This window comes from Microcaecilia unicolor, chromosome 3 (genome assembly GCF_901765095.1).
Source record: "Microcaecilia unicolor chromosome 3, aMicUni1.1, whole genome shotgun sequence".
NCBI lineage: Eukaryota > Metazoa > Chordata > Amphibia > Gymnophiona > Siphonopidae > Microcaecilia > Microcaecilia unicolor.
In genome coordinates, this window is record NC_044033.1 from 380,137,660 (window position 1) to 380,159,420 (window position 21,761).

The 21,761-nt window shown below is 42.9% G+C and overlaps 1 protein-coding gene across 1 annotated transcript in view; it reads right to left on the minus strand.

The window, feature by feature from the left end:
* Positions 1 to 21,761, minus strand: part of ASXL2 (ASXL transcriptional regulator 2) — a 317,528-nt gene that overhangs the window by 76,725 nt on the left and 219,042 nt on the right. Inside the window, exon 5 of the mRNA XM_030198635.1 lies at positions 18,191 to 18,306. Within this exon, the coding sequence (XP_030054495.1) occupies positions 18,191 to 18,306 (116 nt within the window). The remainder of the gene's footprint in view (positions 1 to 18,190; positions 18,307 to 21,761) is intronic.

Sequence of the window (21,761 nt, forward strand, 5' to 3'; positions counted from 1 at the left end):
AGTTTTTTGTGCTCTGTGCATTTATCTTTTCAGGCCATTTTTGAGAAAAAAAAATGCACAAGTGAAAAACATAGGAAATCAAGCCACTGGGATATGGGAGGGGCCAGCATTTTTAGCAGACTGGTCCCATAGACATCCCAGGAGAGCAATTGGGCACTGCTGTGGACTTTATATAAATGCTCTCAGGTACACATCTCACCGTTACTCCCTTATCTTGTCTGCTGAGCCCTGTAAAACTCACCAAACACCCACTGCCCCCAACTGTACACAACTACAATAGCCTTTATGGGTGAAGGGGGCACCTATATGTGGGTATAGTGGGTTTCTGGTTAATTTTAGACGGCTCACATTTTCTACCACAAGTGTAACAGGTAGGGGAAAGTATGGCCTTGGGTCTACCTGTTTACAGTGCAATGCACCCATCACTACACTACTCCAGGGACCTGCATGCTGCTCTAATAGACCTGGATATAACATCTAAGGCTGTCATAGAGGTTGGTGAGTACCATTTTTATTCACATTTTTAGGGAGGTGGGAGGGGGTGATTGACCACTGGGGAAGTAAGTGTGTGTGTGTGTGTGTGTGTGGGGGGGGGTCATCCCTGAATCCCTCCGGTGGCCATCTGGTCATTAGGGCACTTTTTTGTGTCTAATCCGTTAGAAAAACAGGTCTAGACCAAAATGTTGAAGTTTTTGCCTTAAACATTTTGGTTTTGTTCCATTGTATCTGTAACACGTCCAAGTGTTAGGCACGCCCTAATCCCGCCATCGAAATGCCCCCAACATGCCCCCTTGTGATTTGGATGCACTGTAGACGAAATGCATAGATAGATGTCTGCAAAACACATTTTGAAAATACTGATTTGGACATTTTGAGAAGCAATCCATTCAAATGGTGATTTATGACACTTTTTGGACATTTTTCTCTTTTGAGATTGAGCGCCAAGTTATTCAAAGTTGTTAAATTGCAAGAGGATTGTGAAAAATTGCAAAAGGACCTTACGAGATTGGGAGACTGGGCATCCAAATGGCAGCCGACGTTTGAGTAAGTGCAAAATGATGCATGTGGAAAAAGGAACCCAAACTATAGCTACGTGATGCAAGGTTCCACATTAGGAATCGCTGCCCAGGAAAAGGATCTAGGTATCATCAATGATACATTGAAACCCTCTGCTCAGTGTGCAGTGGTGGCTAAGAAAGCAAATAGAATGTTAGGAATTATATGGAAAGGAATGGAAAACAAAAATGAAAATGTTATAATGCCTTTGTATCACTCCATGGTGCGACCATACCTTAAATACTGTATAAAAACATATATAAAATACATGAAATTATTAAATAAAAATATGGTAAAAATATATAATATAGGTCGTCCTTCAGAGGCCCAGAATCTCAATGCCAGTTGTGTTGGAGATCCTCCGGGAGTATGGAGATTACTCTGGCTTCGGTCTTAATTTGGACAAGTCAGAGATACAACCACTAAATATGTCAGAGGAAGAATGGAAGGAATTGAACTGCCCACTAAAACGTACTGAACATTCATTTAAATATCTGGGAATCCAGCTTCCAGGGGATCCGGTGCGGCTGTATCAGTTAAACATAACAAAAATATTCGAGGATACAAAACAACTCCTAGACCGCTGGACTGGCCTGCCACTTTCATTACTAGGCAGAATTTCATTGTTTAATATGATAATTTTTCCGAAGTGGCTGTACTACTTCCAGACACTGCCAATATATCTTAAGAAACAGGACTGGAGGAGAGTGATGGGAATGTTATCTAAATTCTTTTGGAATAAGAGACGACCGCAGATTAAATGGCACAATCTGTTGGATTCATGGGATAGAGGTGGATTTGGGGTGTTAGATCTGCTGCGGTACAATAGGGCTTGCCTACTGAGACATTTAGGGGACTGGCTGATGGGAACTACATTCTTTACCCCCCTTGGGATGGAGGAGGCATGGGTTAGCCCAATGCGGTTACAATACGTGCTACAGGCCAAACAGACTTCATTGCCGAAACACATAAAACAGAGCATACTGATTAGGCCCCTTAGATTGCTGTGGAGTGAATTAGGCCGAGCCTGGGCATTTGATGCGCAAAGCAGTGGACTATTGCCCATCACTGGGAATGCTGACTTTCTCCCGGGTATGGACAACGTTCGATTTCGTAATTGGTGACAACGGGGGATAAATATTATACAGGATGTTGTGGACGCCGAGGGGAATATCAGGAGCTTGAACTCACTGGGGCTTGGAGAGGTAACATGGGCTGACACATTTGCACACAGCCAGATCTCTCACTATGTTGCCGGGATACCTAAGCAATCTCTGGTTGTTGATGTGCCCAACCAAATAGCTCAGCTGTATGAAACACCTAATGCAGAAGCAGTATCAATCTCATTACTTCACAAAAGGCTGATACAAAAGGAACTGCACAAAAACCTGCAACATTTGGCACAGACGTGGTCAGATGATTTTCAAAAGGTTGTTACACCGCAAATGCTGTTGAGCTGTATGAGGAAAATTCCTAAGAGCATAGCCAGCGCAGAGTTGAGAGAGTGTCAGGGGAGGGTGCTGTTTCGAGCATATACATCTAAAACGAGGTTATACAATATGGGGGGTGTGGAAACTCCGGATTGTGAAAAATGCGAGGGAGGCCCATGCACGTTCTACCATGCGTTGTGGGAGTGCCAGGGAGTTCAGACCTTTTGGGCCGCAGTATCTGGCTTTCTGGGGCGTCAGTTGAAGACACACGTCACACTTAAACCAGATCAAGCTCTATGGGGGGTGGATATTCTGCGGGGGGGGGGGGGGGGGTTGGTGAAGTCCATCACAACAAGTTGATATATAAAGCAGGTTTAATTGGGAAAAAATGTATTATGGTCAACTGGGTTAACTCTGAATCCCCCTCATATTGGCAGTGGCGCAATAGATTCCACGCTTTGTTGCTAACGGAATTGAGAGATGTAAAACTGGCATTTAAACGACAGAAAGAGTTCTATCTTGTTTGGAAAGCTTATATACAGGGACTAGTGCCTCGCGCACGTAGTTCAATCCTCAATCAGTTGGGAGATCCCCACATTCCTACATGACAACAGATATAATGATAAGAGTGATAATAAAACAGCAGACATACTGGAAATAGTGACAATAGATCTCTTTGCTCGAGGGTAAGTTCATTCTGGAGGGTAGGGGGGAGGGGGGAAAGAGGGTATAACTTAAGTCATTAGCTACATACAGACTAGATGGACGACCACACTAGAGGGTTGCACAATTACTAAAAGGATCAGAGGCTGACTTTGCTGACTTGAAGTATAGCTGACTCTACTGCTGTATGTCCAGTAGGACGGGCAAGAGAAAAAGAATAATACAGAGGGCAGCAATAGTTATTTAACTCTGAATGAAACAGCATAAATGATCTGGAACTAGGTGCCATTCCTCTATAGGAATGTTGCATAAGGGATTGATGTCCGTAACAAAGTTGGCAGAATGCATGGGGAGGGGGAGGGGGAAACACAGGGGGGGAGATATAAAATAATAAGTTTGATGACTGTTAATAGTATACGGTTTTATTTGTTTACATGGTTTGCATGGAACTCATGGATATTCAGTATGTGAAATGTGATAATTGTTTTGAAGTGTCATCAATAAAAACATTGAAATTAAAAAAAATATATATATATAATATAAATGCATAATAAAAAAAATATAGGGTTAAAGAGATGGACTGTATAACATAAGATCTTGGACTGCACTACTTAAAAATATAAGCCAGTATAACAATTAAAAAAAACCCAATGAATCAACAAAACAGTTGACACTACCATATTCTAAATACATATATACATTAAGAGCTGTAAGACTGCTAAAAACACTGATGGTGCAAAATGCTCAAGAACCCACCTTGGTTGAGCCACTGTTCTGTGTATGGTACCTTATGAAATGTGTGAGTAAGTGTATACACAGCAAAAGGATACTGCCAGCTGAAAGAAGTTCTTATGTTATACAGTCCATCTCTTTTACCCTATGTTTTTTTTATTATGTCATATTATGTATTTTCTACCATCTGTTTATTTAATAATCTAATGTATTTTTTATACATTTTTATATAGGCCAGTGACCCCAGAGGCAGGCGGCAAGTCTGCCGAAACACGGACCCATATTGGGTCTTACTTAAAGACTGTTCATCTACTACTCCCATCTTGAGACTCGTGAGTCACCCTCTACTTTGTGTTGCATCCTCATTAGAATCACCACAGCCAATATTGAGGATGTCATCTGATATTGCTCAATTTAGAAAGAAGGGGGATACTAGCAATCTGTCTGAAACTCGATGTCAATGAAATATCCAACCCTTCAGATTTAGGAATTGGGGTTAGTAGAAGACCTGTATTTTCTGGAAATACACCTTTACAAAAGATGGAATTTATTAATAAGGTTATCTAATAAATAATAGAAAGAAGAGGATTCTTCATATAAGAAACCGGACAGCTGTCAAACGGAGAAGATGATTTTAATTTGAACAGTTGGGATTTTACTTCAGTAAATGAAACATCATCAAACCTAGACCAGACTAACAGCAGGAATCAAATCACAAGGTTCAGGTATTAATACATCTGATATATTCAAAAATGTACCAGAGGACACTAATTTCATCCTTATTTTCTCAATTTTTGAAGAAAAAATAAATCACCAAAGTTTGAGCATAAGGTTGTTTAAGTGTATCCCCCTATGCTTTATGAGAAAGACTGCTGATCTTTTTAGCAGTCACCCCCTAAACTGACTCCATATGGCCATCTACTTCATGCTTTTCTAACTGGGCTTCCACCTCTGGATTTATGGCAACCGGTAGATTGCTTTGTATTGGTGAAACACTGGGACTGATTTCAAAATGGACCTCCAACGACTCTATTAGGCCATGAAAAATGTCATCATAGCCACTATCTAGTTGTTGTTTTCTTGACAGTGGTCTGCTGTACTGATGTTTTATGTGGTTTAGCTCTGCAGAAATGGTGAACTGGATGAGACCAAGGCACTCGCATGTCAAATCAGACAACAGTGGTTTTTGATTTGCTTTCATTATCTCAAATTCAAGCTCATGAGTGTGTCCACGTAGGCTAAGTGTTTGAAAATGTCCTGTTTACGCTTTCCAAAAATACTAGGAATAGGGGGCATGTGATGAAGCTATAAAGTAGTAAATTTAAAACGTATCAGAGAAAATGTTTCTTCACTCAACGTTTAATTAAACTCTGGAATTCGTTGCCAGAGAATGTGGTAAAGGCAGTTAGCTTAGAGTTTTAAAAAAAGGTTTGGACGGCTTCCTAAAGGAAAAGTCCTTAGACCATTATTAAAATGGACTTGGGGAAAATCCACTATTTCTGGGATAAGCAGTATAAAATGTTTTGTACTTTTTTGGGATCTTGCCAGGTATTTGTGACCTGGCTTGGCCACTGTTAGAAATAGGATGCTGGGCTTGATGGACCTTTGGTCTGTCCCAGTATGGCAGTACTTATGTACTTATGATGGCATGACCTCCCCTGAATACACATTCAGTTTGATGCCACTTGGCCGTAGGGTGCCCTCGGTGACAACTTAATTCTGTGTTTCAGACATATAAAATTACATGTGGCCCCAGAGTCCAGCTGACAAGGCTGTATCATATGATTCAATCTAAGATTCACAAAGCATTTTTGTCTTTTTGTTCTCATAGTGCCAGTATACTCTAGAGAAAATTAAATCAGTACTGAGCAAGTCTGCATCATTTGATTCTGATATCTCTTCCAACTTACAGTATGTGGCTTACTTGCTGCGTTTTGCTTCATACTTGATAGGCACAATCTTGCAAAATGATTTGAGTTATTACAGAACCAACATGTTTTTCTATGTTCTGTCACTTGGGGGAAGGGGAGGGTCTTTTACTAAAGCTTAGCTCGCGTTATCTGCAGCAGGGCCCATAGGAATAAAATAGGCCCTGCTGCAGATTACTCGAGCTAAGCTTTAGTACAAGATCCCCTCAGTTATGTGTACTGTTATAGTACAGGCTGCAGATTTGGGTTGCTCTACTGTTGCTTGTTGCTGTAGTGATTCACAATAATTGTGTCGCATGAACACTTTCAGCCTACTGGTCCTGGTTTATAGTTCTCAGCTGCAGGTCAATGAGTTCTGCAGTACATTGTTTCAACAGATGTATTTAGAGTCTTGTTCTCTTAAGAGATAGTGACGCATGCCCTCTATTTCATTCTGAGTAATTTCATCATTCAGTGGGCCATAATCACACTTTTGTCTCTCAAAGCACATGAACAAGTTGACAATGGATTCACCCTCAACTTGTTTGCAGCTGCCAAAAATTTACCTTTCATAAATTACATTTTTAGTGGGTTTGAGATAGGCTTCTAAAGATCCAAGATGACTTTGGTATCCTTTCTCTGCTCCTCTGGGGAGCTCAAATTGTTTTTATAAACACTGTGACATTCATTACCTATCCCCCTCCTTAGTGAAGCAGGATTTTCATGTTGATAGAGAGTAGTCTTCAAACTCTGCTCTGAAATTTTCCCAACTACCACTTAAGCAGTGCTTTTTTTCTATAAAAAAAGGTGCCGGCACTCATTATGGGTGGGGTCACCACATATGGCTCCACCCCTATGATAGCCACACCCACATTAGCCACACCCCCTTATACCAGTCATGGCACATATAAACAGACATCATTGAAAATATTATACTAGTATAGGAGAAAAAAATAACGTGATTTTTTTTCATTATAAATAATTTCTGTAAGCTGTTACAGCTCCAGTATACCCAGTGCAAAATAAGACATCAGATGTAAATTCTCAAATTAGACATATTTCAAACACTAAAATGAAAATGAAAAATGATTTTTTTTCTACCTTTGTTGTCTGGAGACTTTGTTTTTCTATCCATATTGGTCCCAGTCTCTGATTCTGCTGCTCTCTATCTGTTCCCTTACCTCCGTTTCCAGGGCTTCCTTTCCATTTATTTCTTTACTTTCCTCCTTTCTTCTTCATTTCTTGCCCTGCATCCATAAGTAAAAGCTGGGTCCTCCTCCGTGGAATTGACTGGAGGAGGTATAACGTGGATCCAGCTTTTGCCTATTTTCTCCATCCATGTGCAGTTTTTCTCCTCTCTTCCCTTTCCCTCATCTCCATCCATGTGCATCTTCTTCTTTTTTCTTTCCTACCCTCCATCCATGTCCAGCACTTCTCCTCTCTCCTCCCCTCCATCCATGTCCAGCATTTCTCCTCTCTTCCCTCCCCTGTATCCATATAAAGCAATAATTCTCTCTCCCCTCTCCTCCATCCAAGTCCAACATTTCTCCTCCCTCTCTGCCAACCCCTCCATCCATCCATGTCCAGCAATTCTCCTCTATCTCCTGCTCTCTTCTCCATCCATTTCCAGCATTTCTCCTCTTCCCTGCCCTCCCATCCATGTGCATCTCCTTCCTCTCTTCCCTCCCCTCCATCCATGTCCAACATGTCTCCTCTCTCCCCTTCCCTCCCCTCTCATCCATGTCGAACGATTCTCCTCTCTTCCCTGTCCTCCCCTCCTATCCATGTCCAGTGATTCTTCTCTGCCCCCTGTCCTCTCCTGCCATCCATGTCCAGCGATTCTTCTCTGCCCCCTGTCCTCCCCTGCCATCCATGTCCAGCAATTCTTCTCTGCCCCACCCTCCCCAGTCATCCACGTCCAGCGATTCTTCCCTACCCCCTGTCCCCCCTGCCACCCATGACCAGCGATTCTCCTCTCTCCCCTCCCCTCCATGTCCAGCAATTCTCTCTTCCCTGCCCTCCCATCCATGTCCAGCAAGTCTCTCTTCCCTGCACTCCCCTCCCATCCATGTCCAGCAATTCTCTCTTCCCTGCCCTCCCCTCCCCTCCATGTCCACCGATTCTCCTCTCTTCCCTGCCCTCCCATCCATGTCCAGCAATTCTCTGTTCCCTGCACTCCCCTCCCATCCATGTCCAGCGATTCTTCTCTCTTCCCTGCCGCCCCTCCCATCCATGTCCAGCAATTCTCCTCTCCCCTGCCCTCCAATCAATGTCCAGCGATTCTCCTCTCTTCCTTGCCCTCCCCTCTCCCATGTCCAGCGATCCTCCTCTCTCCCCTGCCCTCCCCTCTCCCATATCTAGCGATTCTCCTCTCTCCCCTGCCCAGCGATTCTCCTCTCTCCCCTGCCATTCCCTCTCCTATGTCCAGTGATTCTTCTCTCTCCCCTGCCCTCCCCTCTCCCATGTCCAGCGATTCTCCTCTCTCCCCTGCTCTTCCCTCTCCTATGTCCTGCGATTCTGCTCTCTCCCTTGCCCTCCCCTCTCCCATATCCAGCGATTCTCCTTTCTCCCCTGCCGTCCCCTCTCCCATGTCCAGCGATTCTCCTCTCTCCCCTGCCCTCCCTTCTCCCATATCTAGTGATTCTCCTCTCTCCCCTGCCCTCCCCTCTCCCATGTCCAGTGATTATCCTCTCTCCCCTGCCCTCCCCTCTCCCATGTCCAGCGATTCCCTTCTCTCCCCTGCCCTCCCCTGTCCCATGTCTAGCGATTCCCCTCTCTCCCCTGCCCTCCCCTCTCCCATGTCCCACTTCCACTCCACTCTCTACCGAAGTCGCAGCGGTGAACTGGCGGGTGGCGCTAGTAAAAGCAGCAAGCAGGCAGGCTCGACTCCGTCCTTCACTTCCCTGCCCTCTCAGCGTCCCACCCGCCCTCGCAGAAAGGAAATGACATCAGAGGAAGGCGGGATGCAGAGAGGGCAGGGAAGCGAAGGACGGAGTCGAGCCTGCCTGCTTGCTGCTTTTACTAGCGCCGCCTGCCAGTTCACCCCTGCGATTTTGGTAAAAAAAGGGGGAAGAAACGTCGGGGAGCTGCCGGACCTAAAAAAAAAGGTGCCGGTACACCATACCGGCACAAAAAAAGCACTGCACTTAAGTCACTACTAACCTTCATTATTATTATTATTACATTTGTATCCCACATTACCCCACCTTTTTGCAGGCTCAATGTGGCTTACAATTCATCATGTTCTCCAGGGGTGGAATGCTGTTAATAGCTGTCATGATGCTGTAAAGCTTTTTGTGCTTTTGAATCAAAGGAATAGCGTGTGTAATTTAGACTGATCAGTATTCACTGCAAGCCTTGCGGTACACTCACAGTTTAATAATCCACTATAGGCAGGAACCAGCACAGGTTCAAAAAATTCTGGCACCATGTTTCCGAATTAAAAATAAAAGATATATTAAAGTAGGGTTACCATATGACCGGGTTTCCCCGGACATGTCCTCTTTTAGAGGGCACTGTTGGGCGTCCGGCCATTTTTTGTTGCAAGTTCATCCAGTATCCAGGGATCTGTGCTGGGACCGCTGCTTTTTAACATATTTATAAATGACCTCGAGATGGGAGTAACTAGTGAGGTAATTAAATTCGCAGATGACACAAAGTTATCCAGGATTGTCTCGTCGCGGGAGGAGTGTGAAAAATTACAAGAAGACCTCGTGAGACTGGGGGATTGGATGTCCAAATGGCAGATGAAGTTCAACGCTGACAAGTGCAAAGTGATGCATGTGGGAAGGAGGAACCCGAATTACAGCTATGTTATGCAGGGTTCCGCGTTAGGAGTTACGGACCGAGAAAGGGATCTGGGAGTCATCGTGGATAGGACGTTGAAATCTTCAGCTCAATGTGTTGCGGCGGCTAAGAAGGTGAACAGAATGTTGAGTATTATTAGAAAAGGGATGGAAATCAAGCATGAGGATGTTATAATGCCGTTATATCGCTCCATGGTGCGACCGCACCTGGAGTATTGTGTTCAGTTCTGGTCGCCTCATCTCAAAAAAGATATAAAGGAATTGGAGAAGGTGCAGAGAAGGGCGACAAAAATGATAAAAGGGATGGGACAACTACCCTATGAGGAGAGGTTAAGACGGCTAGGACTCTTTAGCCTGGAGAGAAGGCAGCTGAGAGGTGATATGATAGAGGCTTACAAAATAACGAGCGGGATAGAGCGGACAGATGTGAAGCGTTTGTTTACGCTTTCTAACAATAATAGAACCAGGGGACACAAGATGAAATTAGAATGTGGTAGGTTTAAAACAAACCGGAGAAAGTTTTTCTTTACTCAGCGCGTAGTTAGACTCTGGAACTCATTGCCGGAGAAGGCAGTGACGGCAGCTGGCCTTGCTGAGTTTAAAGGGGGTCTGGACAGATTTCTGAAGAAAAAGTCCATTGATCGTTATTAAATTTTTGTTTTTTTGCCAGGTTCTTGGGACCTGGATTGGCCGCTGTCGGAGACAGAGTGCTGGGCTTGATGGACCTTTGGTCTTTTCTCAGCGTGGCAGTGCTTATATGTGCTTATGACTTATAGACCTTTCCTGTTGGATCAGACTCAAGCCTATTTGCTTGTTGGATAACTCTTATTCCAATTCCCACTGTGTGCTTCCAAGACAGAAGAAAGAAGCAGAAGGTTTCATCTGGTTCCTGTGAGCAGGCCAACTGCTCTCTTCTCCCCTCTTAAAAGTACCTCTTTTTAAAATCAGAACGTACCATTAAGTACTACTGCTTGCACAGTGCGTGTACTCTAATTCTCCAATACGGTTCCAGCATCCACTGTGGCAGTGATTCAGTGAGATTTAATCTGTTTTCCCTCATCCCCTTCTACAGACAACAGTAAGTGCCTGTTAATGTTTTATCTGTGTAATAAAAAATTGTTGGAATTTGTTGTAACTGGAGATGGGTACCTGGTTTAACTGAATGATTAACAGTGCATAGGTACTGTGAGATCACTGATAGGCTTTAACACAAAGAGGACCTCATGACAAAGGACTTGTTCAACTTCAGGACCTTCTCTATTACAAATATGGAGTGACTTGAAACCAAGCAGAAAGAAAGTGAAATTCTCCTGGTTTGGCCTCTTTAATGCATGAGAAACTTCTGCTGTGTTCAAGCTCATGAAGTTATGCTGTTATGCATCAAATGCATTAAGGAAAAATTAGTTAATTACCTGATAATTTTCTTTCCTTTAGTCCCAAAGGATCAGTACAGATGAATGGGTTGTCCATTTGCTAGCAAGTGGAGATAGAGAACTCTAATGAGTTGTGCCTCATAAGCTCCTGTGCTTAGCAACCAAGCCAATATTTGAAAACAAAACAGTTAAAGAGAGTGCCTTCCAGAGAAAAAGCTCCAGCCTCTAGACAGAAAAAGATCTATGAAATAAAGGGCAAAACTCATGCCATAGAAATAACTGAACCAGAATAATACAAACACCCAAAATTACATAGAACCCGGAAAACCCGAAACCATTACAGAAAGGCTGGACTGATCTTTGGGACTACAGGAAAGTTAATTAACTAATTTTTCTTTCCATTATGTCCCAAAGATCAGTCCATACAAATGGGATGTACAAAAACAAACCTTAAGAGGGAAGAGACTGTAATATCCCTGCAGTGAGACCCACGGCCCCGAAAGAAACATCTGCTTGAGCAGACACATCCAAATGGTAATGCTTAACAAAGGAATGAGAAGAAGACCATGTCGCTGACCAACAGATCTCTGCCAATAAAATTGCTCTAGACTCTGTCAAAGAAGGTCCAAAAGACCTGGTAGAATGAGCCTTGACGTGCATGGGAGCAGATCTACCCCACAGATTGTAAGCCAAAGAAATAGCCTCCTTAAGCCATCAAGCCACTCTCGGTTTGGAGGCCGGTAAACCCTTCCAGGGTCCCGCAAAGAGGACAAAAAGATGATCAGACCATCTGAAATCACTGGTAGCAGTAAGATAGTGCATAAGGACACGCTTCACATCCAACAGTTTCAGGGAAGCATATTCTGCAGAATAGACCTCCCTGGTCTGATTGAAAAGGAGATACAACCTTTGGCAAAAAGGATGGAACTGTCCGTATGGAAATCCTGAGTCAGAAAAGCAGAGAAAGTGATCCCTGCGAGACAGAACTTCAAGCTCTGAAGCTCTTTGAGCCGATGAAATGGCAACTACAAATACTGCCTTTAAAGTAAGATTTTTGATAGTTGCCGACTGAAGAGCCTTACGAATCACTTGAAGACTCCTTGGAGGACATATATTGCAGAGAGGGGGACACAGATGAGTGACTCTTAAGTTCTCATCCCTTGCTTCTCCCTTGAGGAACAGCACTATATCAAGGTGAGTAGCCAATGAGGCATTCTGTATCTTGCCTCTATGACACGGCAATGCTACCACCTGAACCCTGAACCCTGAGTGAATTTAGAGCCAAGCCTTTTCTGAATCCTTCCTGAAGGAAGGATAAAATTGGAGACAATGAAACACCATTCTGTGCTGACCAGCCCTCAAAAGTTCTCCACAATGTAGTATAAGAAGAAGAAGTGGACCGCTTTTGGGCTTGCACCAAAGTAGTAATAACATCATCCGCGTAACCATTCTTTCGTAAGACCAAAGTGGGAGGGATCATCCATAAGTACTGGACCTTGGTGCAATAAGCCCGAAAGTGGAGGGACAGACAATTGAGGAGTGATTTGAAGACGGGTGAGGTCTGCATACCAAGGACATCTGGGCCAGTCTGGAGCTACAAGAACGACCTTCCAGGGATGACGTGCAACCATGTGCAACGTCTTTCCCTCGAGAGGCCACGGAGAAAACTCATAAAGGAGGCTGTCCAATGGCCAAGGCTGTACCAGTGCATCCATTCCTAGGAAATCTTTCTCCTTGAAGTGGCTGCAGAATCTGTGTACTTGAGCACTGATGCAGGTTAAACAGTAAGTTTGATAGCTAAGGACACAGTATAGTGCAAGCATGTATATTTTGTTGAGCTTTTATGTGATGTTTTCTTTCTTATGTAAGTTTATTTGTGCACCGCTCTGAATAAGGGCAGTATACAAATATTAATAAATGAAATTAATGCCATGAGGTCCAGAACCAGAAGGCCCCACTATGTGGAAATGAGGTGAAATGCAGTCTTTGACAGTTGCCATTCCCCTGAATCCAGAGACGCTCTGCTGAGTACATCCGCTTGCGAGTTCAGTGAACCTGCTATGTGATATGCTGAAACCATCACAATGCTCAATTACACCCACTGAAAAAGAAGATGCACCTCCTGGGCTACAGATATCCTCTTTGTTCCTCCTTGTCTGTTGATGTAAGACGTGGCTGTGACATGGTCTTTGAGCACGCACACCGGCTTCCTGTGAAGAAAAGGCGCAAAGGCTAGTAGAGCTTTCTGGACAAATCGAAGTTCCAGTCTGTTGATGGACTATGAAGCCTCCACTAGCGACTAGTGGCCCTCTGCAGAGTGGTGGAGATAATGGGCTCCCCCCATCTGAAGAGGCTGGCATCAGAGATGAGAACACACCAACTGTAAGGGCTACCCTGCTTAAGTGTGCGCAGGGAGAAGCCACCAAGTCAGATTCTGTCTGGCTTGAGGCATCCATGGCACCAGCTGGTTGCAAATCTCCGAACCCAGAGACCACCAGCTCAATAGGGATGATTGTAGGGGCCACATGTAGAAATTCGCCCAAGGCAGAACATCCAAAGTTGCCACCATAGAACCGAGAACCTGAGCATAATCCCATGCCAGTGGGCAGGGAAGACAGAAGCCTGAGAATCTGCTGTTTGAGCTTGAGCTGACGATGCTGCGGCAGGAAAACCTTCCCCACCTGGGTATTGAAGCACACTCCCAGAATCTCCAGGGTCTGGGTGGGGATGAGATGACTCTTGCTGTAATTCACCACCCAACCCAGTGTAGAAAGAAAAGACAGGACTGTCTGTGTACTGCGAAGGCTCTCTTGATAAGAAGACACTTGAATTAACCAATCGTCCAGGTAACGATGTACCTGGATCCCTTGCTGGTGAAGAAAGGATGCCGCCATCACCACCATAACTTTTTAAAATGTGCAAGGTGCAGAGCCAAGGCCAAAAGGCTTGGCCTTGAATTGAAAATGATCTTCCAGGATCTCGAACCGGAGAAATTTCCTGTGAGGAAGCCAAATTGGGATATGAAAATAAGCCTCCTTGAACTTCAATGAGGTGAGAAACTTGCTTGGCTGGATCGAGGCTATGACAAAATGAAGAGTCTCCATGTGGAAGTGCAGCACTCTGAGAGATTTGTTCAACCCTCTGAGATCCAGAACCAGGTGAAAAGAGCCTTCTTTCTTTGGGATGACAAAATAGATGGAACATCGACCCATGACCCTCTCTGCCGGAGGAATGGGATAATGGCCCCCAGTAGCCTTAAAGAGGCTATGGTAGTTAGCACTGCCCGACTCTGCAGATCTGCCGCAAGGGGACAGCATTAAAAGATCTGTGAGTGGCTTTGAAAATTCTAGCTTGTAGCCATGGAGAATGATATCAAGGTTCCATTGGTCTACAGTAATGGTGGTCCACTCTTTGTGAAAGTGGGAAAGACACCCACTTCTATCTATGTACAAAGAGTGAACCACAACACTTTCATTGAGAGGGTTGCGAAGAGGGAGAGGTTCTTGATGAAGTGGAAAAGGACTTCTTGCCTTCTCGAAAGGAAGACTGACTCTCTAGAAAGTAAGGTTTTTGAGTGGAAGCACTAGCCTTCCCTGGTCTATACCTCTGCTCTTCTCAAAAATGAGACTTAGCCACCCAGAGAAGAGGCTTAGGCTTGTTGTCAGATAGCTGCTGGACCTTGGAATCTTTCAGGCTTTAACAACCTTCACCAAATCTGCACCAAAGTATAGTTTCTCCTGAAAAGGCAACTTTGCCAGACGAGATCTGGGTACCACATCAGTGGCCCAATGTCTCAACCATATCCAGCATCGTGCCAAAACGGCCAAGGCCATACGCTTAGCTGACGCTCAAAGAATATCATAAGGTGCATCTGACAAATAGGACAACCCTGCTTCTAGGGTAGGGAGAAAATCTGGAGGTGAGTCCAATGTGGACAATTGTTGAATCCACGATAAAGAAGTCCTGACTACAAAAGAAGAAGAAATTGCTGACTGAGAATTTAATGTAGCTAGTTGAAAGACAAGCTTCAAGGAACCTCAAGCTTGCCATAATGCATATCCATTAATGCACTGCCGCCTTCAACAGGGATAGTGGTACATTTAGTAACTGTAATAAGGGCATCCACCTTAGGCAGAGCAAACTGCTCTAAATCAGACCGCAGAAGGGGATATAATTTGGACATAGCGCGAGCCACCTGGAGGATAGAATCAGGGGTCTCCCAATGAGCTGCAATAACCTCTTGCATAGCCTCATGAATACAGAAAGATACAGGAGTTCTTTTAGTACCTGGCATAATAGATGAAGCAGGACCAGAGGACTGAGAAGCAGGGGAAGAAATGTTTAAAGCCTCCATAGATTTTGTGATCGAGGCAACTCCACTCTCAAAAATGATCATCACGCTCGTCTGTCTCTGAAATGTCGTTACGGCCATCAGCAGAACTAGGACAGTCAGAATACACAGATAAAATCTCCCGAGGAGGAACGTTCTCCAAATCCTATGAAATGGAAAGTTTTCATTTCTTAGGAAGCTGCTCCTCAAAAGCAACATGAGGGGAAGAAGGAAAGGCAGCTTGAGCTGACTTTAATAAAAAGGCCTGATGTAATAAAAGAACAAATTGAGGCGAAAATGGCAGGGCAGAGACTTCTATCCCCACAAAACAAACATCCTGGGACATGGTAGTGGGCAAGGAACCCACTGACAAAATGGCCCCCGAAGTCTCACGGAGTGTAGGAGTTGTTGGCGCGGAACCCTTAAAACCACCATCAGAGCGGCCGGATTGAACTCCCGGAGACAGAGTACTGACAGCCAAAGTAGGCAAAAGCGGCATGTCCACAGAAGTAAAGCAAAGCCTGCATGAACCAGTAGCTGATAGCTTACCCCCCCAGTGTGCACAAGAGGCTCGGACATAGAGAATAATAAATATACTTACAGAAAACAGCCAGTCTTGTGACCTCCAAGGCATTGAAGCCCCACAATCTTCTCACAGCACAAGTGCTCTCAAAAAGAACCTCAGTGGCTGTATTTTTTTTTTTAAGCTAGAGGCAGGAGAAAAAGAGAAGGGAAGGCCAAGATAAAGAGGTAGAAAGTGGCAATGGGGGAGCAGGGAGGAACCTAGACCACTACGTTTACACCCGAGGCACAGGATATTCTCAACCTCAAACTCAACTGAACCTGCAAGCAGGACAGAAGGCCACACAGAAGTCACCACAGCACACAGGAACTGCTATCCCACCTGCTGAAGATAGAATACTAAGGGGCCTTTTACTTAGGTACACTAAAAACGTGAGCGTGCCTAAGTAAAAGACCCCCCTAACTTTGTTGCTATGCACAGGAGCTTATGAGGAACAACTCATTAGAGTTCTCTATCTCCACCTGCTGGTGGTCACAACCCATTTGTCTGGACTGATCCTTGGGATGTAATGAAAGCTATGGTGTGCTGAGGCATTGGCCATCATCTTAACACATATATTTAACTCATAGCACCCTTAAATACAATGGAAATCTTGGAGTGAGGTGCCTCCTTACTCCTGAATGAGGCACATTTCAACAGATCCCAGTCAGCAGTGGATCATTTTATAGACACCTGAGGTCTTCTATCTTAGCTTCTGGATATGCGCAGAACCAATTTTACCATTCTCAGCCACGCAGACATGAAGCTTTTTTGTTCAGCTTCTGAGATCATTAGCCTATCTCACTCCAAAATGTGTCTTGGTTTGCTCCCAGATAGCAATAACAACACTAGGAATATCTGGTATCTCCACTGAAATTTACATCTATTGAACTGCTGTGACGCCACTATATTCATGAAAATGGCAGAAGTGAGATTAAAATAAATCTTAAAGAAAATGGAAAGAAACCAAATATTTACACAATGCTGATGCATCTGGATACAGAGAAGTTAAGAAAAGACTCTGGAATGCTCAATTTGAAAAAATCTTTTTCAAAAATAAATAAGCTTTCAATAAATAGTGGTTGGTCTTGATGGCTCTAACATCACCTCATGATATAAGAAATTTTCAAAAGTTCTAGAACTTTGAACTAGCTCATTTCAACCAGGTATTCTACATTTCACATAACTTTTAGTGTGAATCCTGTGCTTACCTTTGGAGATATGAACTGAATCACATAGATTCAATTTGTTTCTTAAATAATGTAAATGCCGTATATGCTGTGTATATTTACCTCTAGTTAATATATTATTCTTTTGACTTAAAACTTCTGTGTATTGAATCAGATAGATTCAATTTGTTTCTTAAATAATTTAAATGCCAAATATGCTGCGTATACTTACCTCTAGTTAATACATTGTTCTTTTCAATTAAAACTACTGCCATAAGTCTGTACTTAGAAGATTATAGTTTTTTTTAATATGCTCTTCTCCTAACACCTCACTTGCTTTTAGGAACGTGAATCTGAGAGCCCTATTTACTAAGGTGCATTAGCGTTTTTAACGCAGCTACAATTAGCACACGTGCTATGTAGATGACTATAGGGATATTGTAGGCGTGTATATGGTTAATGTGCATACATAATTAATGCATGTTAAAAATGCTAACACTCCTAGAACGTAGCTTAGTAAACAGGGCCCTGAATTTCAAATACATCACATATAGGTTCTAGTATTCGGACAGCTTTCAAGTACAAACTGTACAGATAACTCCTGGAAAACTGCAAAAAAGCAGTTTTGAATAAACTGCGTTCATCACTATGGATTAACATTTATCGCTAAATTGAGAACCAGACAACAAGCAATCAAGGACCCTTTAGAACCTAAGTTATAATCAGCTGAGTATTTAACGCCAGGTTAGGAAAAAATGTCTACCTTCCTTACAATTAACCAATTTGTTTTGATTATCTCAGATAACTATCTGTAAGAGCTTCAAACAGAGGATGTATATAAATATTACATTACTTTTGGATACAGCCTGAGGAAGAAAGGAGACAATTTTAATCACATATGAAAGTGTAAGTATCAGTAGAGTTTAGTCGCACTCAAGCAGCAATTCTGCTTTACATTAAACCTTGACCTAATACATGTTAAGAGTTAAATCAGCAGGGTCAAAGAACTTTTTGTGCCACCTAGAATGGTCAGAAACATACTGATATAATTACCAGTCTTTTGTCAAACTGATGTTTTCCAACTAAAGTCCATCCAAGATACGTCTTGGATGCCATGTTAATATATCACAAGATTAACTTCTAGTTGCACCAGCCTGTTTACCTGTTTAAGTGCCTTCTTGCTGTGCTTCTGAGATGGAGAGATGACTTTACCCGCTGAGATGGAGGGAGATGAACAGCCTGACTGAGGGGAAGATGGCTGGGATAGTCTAGACGGAACTAAAGAAATAAACACACAGAAAGAAAAAAACAAAACAAAAAAATTATGTAGGCAGTGATTGATAGAAATCCGTTTCTAAGGTGATTATTTGTTCTGGTCATGCAAATGAACATCTAAAAGTTGTTGGTGTGATGTATACTAAGTAGTAGTATGGCTTGTTATTTGCTTTTTACAAATAAATTCCCACAGAAATGGTTGGCATACCTTTCTTGGAACTGGATTTACAGATGATGAGAGACTATAGTTTGGGGGAGAAGGTGGGGTGAGGGCATGAAAACACTACTGTGCATGTACTTCACACAAAAGTTCTGGAACAATATGAAACCTGATTAATGAAAACCTGAATGTAGAGAAAGAAGGCATGTATGTTAATAATGTCTATTTTTTTTAAAGTCCATAAATTGCTTCAAAATTTAGATCAGTAACAAAAATTGATTTTGTTATAGACTAATGCAGTGGTTCAGTGCTTGGTGCTCTGTACTGCCAAGATTCCCAGCTCCTGTACCTATGGCAACTGGGAATAGAAATACTGCTGAATTAGTATTCACAACTCCAAAGTAGGGGAGGACAGGCTGAGTCAGATATAGGTCATGTTGATATTCAGTAACTAGTACAAAAGTAGCCTTGAAAATTATTCTTGAACAAGGAGATGATCACTATCATTCTGTAAAATATAGACTGTGACAAAGAGGACTGGATGTTTTTAATGTGATGGAAAGGAGAAAGGAAAAAAGGTTTGTATGGAAAGACAAACATTAAAAGATTGGAGAAGTATACTCCATGGTGTACATAACATTTTCAAAGGTATTCTTTATACTGAGCACAACTTTCAAAAATGTGTTTATGTGGCCATGTGAGTAAAAGAGAGAAAGTATGTGCATGAAGAAAAATTATTGTGGTTGCTTGTGCAAGAAAGAGGTTTTGCGTGTAAAAGTGGGAGGCTAAGAGCTTGAATTTGTTCGCATGTGTCTGTGTATGTTGGTAAAAAGCATAGGGGTCCTTTTACTAAGGCGTGCCGAAAAGTGGCCTGCGCTGGTATAGATGCATGTATTGGACGCGCACAGGTCCATTTTTCAGCACACCTGCAAAAAAGGCCTTTTTTTTGGCTGAAAATGGATGTGTGGCAAAATAAAAGTTGGCGTGCGTCCATTCTGGGCCTGAGACCTTACCGCCACCCACTGACTTAGCGGTAAGGTCTCACGTGTTAACCAGGTGGTAATTGTCAGTGCACGTACACTGCCAATTACTGCCCAATTAAGCACCACGCAGTAGAAAATAAAAAATATTTTCTGCCGCGCGTATTGGACACATGTAAAAAATGGATTACCGCCTGGGGCTCGTGGTAGCCAGGCAGTAGTTCCAAATTGATGCACGTTGGACACGCGTAGGCGCCTATGCACCTTAGTAAAAGGGCCCCATAGTGTCATTGTTCAGGTATGAGTTTGTACTAGAGAATGTCTCTATTTGTGTGCATGGGTCAGAAATGATGTGTTTGTGTGTTCTTACTGATCTCCATTCATATGCTTTTTCAAATTATGCAAATTCCAACACATATGAAAATACATGCTTATGTGGATCTAAATCTGGGAATGGATGCTATCTTGTACATCCAATATAGTCGACATGAACACCTAATATTATGATGCCACAGAATTTCCTGTAGAATTTTCCTGATAATGGAAAGTTACATGTGAAAGCTGAGAGAGGACACAGACAGAAAGGTGTTCTCCAGCACCTCCTATACTGAACATCTAAAGGTAAGTTGGTTCACGTGCATAGGATACATGAAGTCCCATTTTGAATATGATATCTAGGTCAGAAAATGGATGCCCTAATCTGGTCATTCAAAATTTACCAGATAATTTATAAAAGGCTATATGGCTCATTTTTGAAAGAGAAAAATATCATAAAGCACCATTTGGATGGATTTCTTTTCAAAACATCCATATCGGTATTTTCAAAACCTATTTTGCAGACGTTTTATCTATGCATTTCATCTGCAATGCATCAAAATTGCAAGGAGGCATGTTGGGGGCATTTCAAATGTGGGGTTACGATGGGCATCGGGCATACACATTAATGTTTTACAGCCATAATGGAACAAAACAAAAATGCCTAGGGTGAAAACTTCAATGTTTTGGTCTAGAGCTGTTTTTCTAATGAATAAGGCACAAAAAGCATAGGCGGTCGGTGGCCCAACTGTTTGGGGAGGCTAAAGGGGGCGGGGTTAGGGGTGGAGCTTAAATCCATAATTGTCTGATAACACGCAGAAAAAATAAATAAATAAAAAGTCACAATTAATACCTTTTATTAAATTTAGATATTAGATATGTATCATATGTCAAAGAATAAAGTGGTTGCTCAAAGCATATTCTAACCACAATCGCTCAACTGCAAAACACTATGCACAACTTTGTCCAAAAACACACTCAGAACCTTACTGTACCATAAATATTACACAGGGCAGACCTAATACACCAATATACCACCCATACGGAAAATGCAGACTGTCAACAATATGAAACAAGGGATCATATCATCACAATTCTCATGTAGAGCCACAAAACACCCTAATTCATGTTTAATGTGGGATAAAATGCCATAAATAAGTAAATAAATATAAGCTTTTAATGTTGAGCACCTGATTCTCAAAGTGGACATATTCCAAACACTATAATGAAAATAAAATGATCTTTTCTACCTTTGTTATCTAGTGACTTTTTCTGATCATGCTGGTCTAGTATCCATTCTGCTGCTATTTGTCCTCAGTGCAGGTCAGGAAGTCATCCTCGTTAAATATCTCCCTGGCAACCCAGGACACCTCCAGCCAACCCCCCCCTGCTTTCCCAGTAGTAAGGTAAACAAACCATAAACCAATTTCTACAACTGCTAGAGGGCTTTCACTGCAGCTTCTGCTGTGTGGATGGAGGTAAATCAACAATTTAATCCCCTCAGAGCAGCTGGACTCCACAGCTGATCCATTCTGCTGCAGCAGGGGGGAGGCTTAGCCTCTCCAAGCCTCTTATGCCGGGCGCCTACGACAAAAAGGTGCTCTAAATGACCAGATGACCACTGGAGGGAATCAGGTATGACACCCCCTTACTCCTCAGTGGTCACTGATCCCCTCCCACCCCCCAAAGATGTGAATAAAAAATGGTACTCGCTAAACTCTATGACAGCCTTAGATGTTAGAGCCAGGTTTATTACAGCAGCATTCAGGTCCCTGGAGTAGTGTACTGGTGGGTGCAGTGCACTGTAGACAAGTGGACCCAGGCCCATACCTCCTCCTACCTGTTACACTTGTGGTGAAAACTGTGAGCCCTCCAAAATTGACCAGAAACCCATTGTACCCACATATTGGTGCCCCCTTCACCCATTAGGGCTATTGTAGTGGTGTACAGTTGGGAGTAATGGGTTTTAGAGGTCTCAGCAGACAAGATAATGGATCAACGGT